Raw genomic sequence first — 7,606 nt, forward strand, 5'->3', positions numbered from 1 at the left:
ACTCACTGAGCTGTTTTCAATACACAGTGAAACATTTTAATAGGACATTTGCAGTTTGGATATATTTGGCAGTTGGAAAAAGTAACCAGATACTCTCTCTTTCTTTCCCATTTCCTTTTGTGTTTGGTTCTCCGCCATGAATCCATTGGATCTTTTCTCTTCATCTCATCTTTCCTTACTCCACAATTCTTTTTCTCCATCCATATCTCACTCTGCAGGGAATCTGGAGTTGCATCCATGGAGTGCACATTGACATGAAGAAGAAGACAGATCTCGACTTTAGCCCCCAGGACAAAATGCTCAAGCTCATCAAGTCAGCCAAACAGATGACCAACATGTCTAACCTGGGTGGCTCCCATATGAACTCACCCAAACGAGAATTTATGCACTCAGCTGGTCCCATGATCATGGACATGATGGCAGAGAAGGGCAACTTTATCTATGCTGACAACAGAAGCTATGCTCCCAAAGATATGATCTATGGGGACGCAGGTGATCTGCAGTCTTATCTCGCCAATCGACACAAGGACCACCTGAACAATTACATCTTCCAGGGAGGCCAGCATCCGCTGACCCTAAACGACGCCAATCCCAACACAGTGGAGGTTGCTGTCAGTGCTGACGCAGTGCAGACCAATGCCAAACCACCCCGGACCCTGTGGAAGAAGTCAGTGGACACGCTCCGTTCTGTGCCGCCTGGGCCCCCTCCAATGCCTGACATGCTCCTGCCAGACCCACGAATGTCAATGAAGACACAGCGCTACCTCCCTGAGGACACAGCCCACTCTGACATCTCGGACTGTTCCAGCAGGGCGGCTTCCTATAAGGACCCAGAAAACAACAAGCACCTGAAACCCAAGGACAACTTAAAAAAAAGATCGGTGACGTCAAAATACCCAAGGGACTGTAGTGAGGTGGAGCTGTCCTACTTAAAGACTAAGCAGGTCAGTGGTGGAACCAACCAATCTGGGAGAGGAGCAGGAGGAGAGAAAATCTACACCATTGACTCAGACCGAGAGCTGAGTCTCCATTCAGATCCCATTCACTACCGTGAGAGCCGTGGTCTTGCTGCAGACGACTTAGAATACCCTGAAATCTACTCCGATCACAGTGACAACTACAGGAAGTGCGAGCAGCCCATCATTCATCTGAACTCCTCACCGTTGCATCACACAGACTCGGACCTCCTCCCAGATCCAGCTTACTCGAAACACTACAACCTGAAAGAAAAAAACCTTTCCCTGTCCCCACACGAAACCATTGATCGCTACAAACAGACACACTGCCGATCCTGCTTGTCCAAAGTGACTTCGAGCTACCCACCAGGTGGGTCGTACCCTCCGGCTGGAACCGCCTCAGCTTCTGCCACTCGTTCTCCCTATAATCGATGTGAAGCATGCCTCCACACAGCCAATCTGTATGACATCAGTGAGGACCAACTTCTTGCAGACCCTTTAGTTAGTCCCACTGTACATCACCAACAGCAGCAGCAAGCGGACGAAATGTTTGGTCTCTACTGGCCACAAACAGATGGCCCACACGTCCAAAAAAGAAACCGTTTGAGGCTAAGTCGTCAGCACTCCTTTGACAACATCATGCTCGAAAAACCCAAGGATGTGGACCTTGGCCGACCAGCACGCAGTGTCAGCCTCAAGGAGAAGGATCGCTTCTTGGACTCTGCATCCGATTCGCACTACGCGAATCTCTTTGGCATGCGTCCCTACTCCGGCAGACTGTTCGGCACCGGGTCCAAATCCATGCTGTTTAACCACAACCTGGAGGAAAGCAAGAGGAGCAAGTCCCTGTACCCAGCCCATGGCTCGGAAAACCCTTTCCTGAGCCATTCACTAAGGGATGATACCAGCAGCAGACTGGTCCATGGGCGTAGCTCCTCTGATATTTACAAACAGCTGGCAGTGGCTTCTCCTGCAGCAGTCCTAGGAGCACCCCCCATCAAAACACGCAATGATGCGAACAATCTCCGCTCTTCCGTTAAATCCACCACTTCATACTGCTCACGGGATGGGCGGATAGCTAATGACATGTACAATAAAGAGCATGTGATGCCTTACTCAGCCAATAAGACTAGTGCATACCCAGCCCCGCGTGGCGTCCTAAACTCAGCCCAGTTCAGCAATAGACGGGTGTATAAAAAAATTCCCAGTCTGGAGTCAGATGTTTAGTTGATAAGAAATAATGTGTTCTTTCCTTCTTACTCCTCTCTGGATTTGTATTATAATTTATCAACTATGTTATCCACGAAGGGATGCCATAGCCACAGTATGTTTTTCTTCTTCTCTTCAATGTTGTAATCCAAAAGAACTTGTGCCCACTCGGGTATGACGGTATTACTACTACTTTCTTTGCAGATGATATCACCATTTATGTCCATTCTCCTCCATGTACCAATGATTTGGCTGCATGGTCAGCACTCTGCCATAAGTATTTGGGTGTGAAAGACAAAGGAAGCCTTTGCCCCAAGGTTTTTTGAAAGGGGTAGGGCATGACGAAGTCTCATCAGTGGCACCGAGAAGGCACACATAACGTAACCTTCACACAGGATTCCAGCAAGAATCGACCTGAAAGAGTCAGTTATTTTACAATTGAAATATATGAGTAGTCGAAGAAGAAAACGAGAAAAAAAATAGAGGAAATAAAGAAAGGGAGAGAGAAGATAACCTGTCCAACCACTGTCCATACTCCTCTTTTTCCTTTCCACCCCCACTGTCAAGTTCGAGGCTTAGTAGTGAGAAGAAAAGGCCTGACAGCCAAACCAGATGGGTGGGCCAGGCAGAGGGGTGGGGGTGTAACAGTGAGCTGGTCCAATGGTCTGCTGCTTGTTACACTGAGACACCTGGCAGTGGGAGAGCAGAGAGAAGGATGAAGGAGATGATGGCTAGGTGGTGGAGAGTCAGGTATCCGGTGGTTTTTGGCAGTCAGGTACAGTGTGCTTGGTCAAAATACGATCTGATGTGTGAAGCTAAACATGAGAGGAGAAGCTGAGAGTAATGTAGGTGCTACCAATGAATAATGTTTACAGACTGACTGATAAAAGACAAACTGACAAAATGACTGATAGAAGAAGATAAACAAGCAGGGAATCCTGAGGCTATTGATGGGCATTTCATTTGTGGCACTGCACATAGAAAATATAATTGCAAAGAACTGCTTTTTTATTCTCTTGAACTATAAGATTTATTAGGGATTCTGGCATCCGGATCCCCCTATGTAGGATTTTAGTGTTTGCTTATTTGGTAGCACAATAGGCATTAGTTTTAAAATCTTTCTCCCACATTTGCTTTCAAAACAGCATAGCTTACAGAAACGAAAAAAAAAGAAAAAAAAACATTGAAAGTATTAGATTTGTTTGCATGTGTTCATTTCTTTCGGTGTCAGAGAAGAGAAAATACACACATATACATTCTCAGACACATATTTTTATATGTTTTTGAAAGGGGCTGTGTCTTGCCAGATGTGGTGGATGGATATTTGTACAATCGAAGCTATGACCTTTGTGCTTAGTAAAACTGTCTCATGCTGTGGCTGCAAAAGAACATAACAATGGTGGAAGGGAAGAGAGCAAAAGGAGATACACAAGGGAGAAAAGAAAGATGAAATGACAACTGTGTCCACCCTGACCTTGTCGGAGGTGTGCACTGATGTATTTTCTTCTTTTGAACTCCCTGCCACTGAGAAACAGGGTATTAACTATTAAAAACACTGATTCCTTCCTTCTTCCCTTCCTCCATCAACATGACACATCACTGGAGCATTGTATAGGTATGGAGCCACTTCACGGTTCTTTGTGTTTTATTTATTTATTTATTTATTTTTTGTAGCATTAAACTCTATTTGTTCGGTCCAGCAGCTGCAATGCTATGTGCTACTGAACCACAGCAGTCTACCTGGGGCTTGTGCTGAGATATATATATATTTTTTTGGATGATCCCACTGTTGAACTGTTCAGGGGTCAGGCGGACACGAACCCGACTCGAGACGGATCTAGTTTACCATCACAGCGTTGCTTGGGTGGGCTGTAGGATAGGGTGGGTGGGACAAGACGGATGGAGGCAAGAAGACTCCACAACTGTGTCCCCATCAATCATGTATCCATCTCAAAGTGGAGATAGTTGTGTGTATGTGTGTATGGGTGAACTTGGGTAAGCTTGACGATATAACCAAAACATTTGGTTCCTAATTCCATTGATTATGCATTTATTTATTTATTTATTTATTTATTTTTTAAAAACACTGCAGAAAAGGCTTGCACATACATATGCTTCCTTGTACACGTGTGCCCACAAAACATGTTTTGTAGCATAATCCTGTACAAACTGTACAGTCACAAGACGTCATACAGCCATCATAACTGAGTGATTTGCTTGATTGATTGGGTTCACAACATACCAAATTGTGTCAAATAAAATACCTCAGGATGATTCTTTGTGCTTTGCGGGAACTGTAAAGGTAGCAACAGAACATAGTGTGTGCCGCATTTACTTTTTTATAGAAATATAGAAGTAAAAAAGGAAAAAGAAAAAAAAAAAAAAGAACACAATTTATAAGCGGCCACAGAAGCGGTATCAAACTTTTGTCCTTTTGATGTTTACCAGTCCAAGGTCTTCCAGTTCGGCTTTCTGCCTGAACTCTTACAACCAAGGTAATGGAGAGAAAGAAGAGGAAGAGGAGGGAAAGAAGGGGTGGTGGAGGGAGTTAGGATTGTTCTCAGTTTAGCGGTGTGTTGGGAGAAGCACAACTGGGCAATCTTTAGCAGAATGACGGATGTTTCTTCAACATCTAACATCTAAAGGCTACCCAAATAGGAATACTAATGGAAATCTCTCTCTCTCCCTCATTCCTCTTCATGGTTTTTAATTGCAGTCGCCTGCATTTAGACACTGTGTTTCAATTGAAGCTCCATCTCTGACATCTACTGTCATATCAACCTTTTGTACTTTTGGAAAACTGCAGCAAACCTCTTCTCGCTTCCCAATCGGCTTACCCAATGTTGACTGATGAGCAACATGTGTCCTTTTTTTTTTGCATCGTTTCTGCCTATTTATTATTATCATATTTATCTCCACATGCTGCTTGCGTGAGCTGACAAGTGAACAATATGCACATGTAAAAATATCAGATGGCACCCTTGCGTTTTATGAACTCATGACGATTTGTTGAATTTGTTCTACTTTTACAGAACTGTCATGTAAACTGATGCTGTTTTACGTTCATACACACGCACACAGACACACACTTTCAGACAAACCCTTGTGATGACAACCCTGCTCTTTTTAATGGCAAAAATGTATTTTAATTACATTTAATGATAAATAATGAGGTGATGGCATGCAACCCCAAATGTAACAATTTTAATGTTTTATGTTTCTTTTTTTTGTTTGTAATTTTTTGTTATGATGTTATGATCACTAATGCGTTGTATACCAGGTGTGAGTATATACATATTTGAGAGGAAAAAAAAAAAAAATTATCTGTGTTAACACGACGAAGATGCTGCTGCTGTTTTGGGGGGAGAAGGCGAGGACCTGGCCTCCTCTTTGGATGGCGGGCCATTATCAGGCCTGTGTTGCCCAACAGAGTTGCGGGTCAGGGGTCAGGGCTTGGCTCGGTTCGGTGGGACTTCCTTGCTCTTCCTCCAGTGGCAGGTGAGAATTACTGTATCACCAGCTCTGCTTCTCTCTTCCCTCTCCTTCATGTGTAGTCAGGACTTCAAATGTAAAGAAGATAGAAGAAAAAAAAAGAAAAAAAGCAACCCTCTACTTTGAGTCTGCTATCCCTCCAAAGATACAAGACCTCTTTCTTTATGGTTTGCTGTAAGAATAGAGCTTTTTTTTTAAACTAATACTTCCTCAAAGACTTTTAAGGAACTATTTTGAATATATTTAGAAATGACACCTGTATACATCGCTTGTAAATTCATACGGGAATACATCATCATGGAGAATTATAAATGATAAAGAGTAAAAACAATATTTTTTGTGTGAATTTCACAAGAGCTCTTCTGTACAGTGGCACTGTTTCTCTCTCTCTCTCTCTCTCTCTCTCTCTCTATTTCTCCCTCTCTCTCTCTCTTTCTCTCTCTCTCTCTGTAGAGCGACTAGAATAAAATTTCACCATTCACAAGGCTTGCTGTCCTGTCACAATTCACATCATGCACAACAGACTGTGTCTCTCTGATCTTGTTGTAAAATCGATTTCCGCTTTTATCATTAGAAGAAAAATGGCTATCATGCTTTCCAGCAACAAACCTTGTTTTTTTCCCTCCATCCTTGTTAAAAGAACAGTTGTAGTCTCAAATGTGAAGATTTTATCAAAGCTGATAGGGGGGAATAAGGCGAACTGTCAGGATTATACATCATTACCTTTGCCTTTCGCTTTTAGTACATGATTGTATTTGAGTCCGTCAAACGTTTACAAATGGTCTCCTCTTGTATGCATTTTCACAAAACCAACTCCAGAAAGGTTTGGACAAGTATAAAACGTGATAGAAAACTCTACTCCAAATTCACCCATATTGATCTAACAATGAGACACGAAATTTGAAAAATCATTGCACATGTTTTTATTTGAACTGCATCCATTGTCCCAGCCTTTTTGTGCAACTGTGGTTGTAGTTATTTATGTTAATCATGGTGTTTTAAATGAGATAAGTGTCTTATTTTATGTTTAAAACATTCTAAAAACTAACTTATTCTTGCCAATTCCATATATATCCTCCTTCGGTCAGAATACCATTTTCACTGGTTAGTCTGGTGTTTGGGTGGCAAAAAGAAGACATTTCAGAGATATTTCGTTTGCCATCAGATGGGTGTTTTGGCCACTTCACATGAACATGGAGTGCCACACATTCAAACTGCTCTGAGTTTGAAGTTGACAAAAACAGAGAAATGTCAGATTGTTTGTTTGAATAGACTGCAACGTCAACGCCTCTGCCTCTCCCATCAGCCTTGTATTCACTGAACTACTTCACTATTATACTGGAGAATTTCTTTTGACAGCCACAGGCCTGTGTTATTACAGAAATGTCATGATTTGGCTTTGGACACGAAGCCTCACACATCTATTTCAGAGGTTAGACTTTGATATGAACGAGTCCAGCACCATGTCTGGCCTCAAAATGATGTCGAATTTTAGCTTTGAAAGCAGGAACCTTCAAAAAGGTTGGAAGTAAAGAGCTCTAAAACATACACTATTTGTCAAATTGAACTTAAAGTGACATTTAAAAAATAAATCACCTCAGATATGCGCTCATTAATGACCTGGTATAAAAATAGATGAACTCGTCTCTGGTTACTGGGAGGTTTATTCTCAGTGGTGTGAACGTCCATCAACCTCCAGTTGAAAGGGGATTTCAGGGTCCTTCAGTCCATCACATCTGTCATGTTTTGCATCATCTGAAAAGCAAATTATAACCCCTAACTCTAGCCACGTGACTGCTGAAGTCTGTTGCTGAAATGTGTTGATACTCAGCCAGAAAATATTTGTAGTTAAAAACAGCATACATAAAATAATGTGGAAATTGTAGCTAATTAATTTTTGCTGAAAAGAAAACTACATGCTCCCAGTCATAAACCTAAATATACAGCAG

The 7,606-nt window shown here is 42.3% G+C and overlaps 1 protein-coding gene across 2 annotated transcripts in view; it reads left to right on the plus strand.

Annotated features, from left to right (window-relative positions):
- The window catches only part of grin2aa (glutamate receptor, ionotropic, N-methyl D-aspartate 2A, a), a 125,887-nt gene extending 123,248 nt beyond the window's left edge, over window positions 1–2,639 (plus strand). The window contains exon 15 of one of the 2 annotated variants that reach the window (XM_030090283.1): window positions 219–2,183. In XM_030090283.1, coding sequence (XP_029946143.1) covers window positions 219–2,183 — 1,965 coding nt within the window. Of the gene's footprint in view, window positions 1–218 lie in introns of both variants that reach the window. The other variant, XM_030090282.1, reaches the window with a different exon arrangement.
- Window positions 2,640–7,606: the final 4,967 nt, after the last annotated feature.

The sequence above is a fragment of the Salarias fasciatus genome, chromosome 4 (genome assembly GCF_902148845.1).
Source record: "Salarias fasciatus chromosome 4, fSalaFa1.1, whole genome shotgun sequence".
NCBI classification, from domain to species: Eukaryota; Metazoa; Chordata; class Actinopteri; order Blenniiformes; family Blenniidae; genus Salarias; species Salarias fasciatus.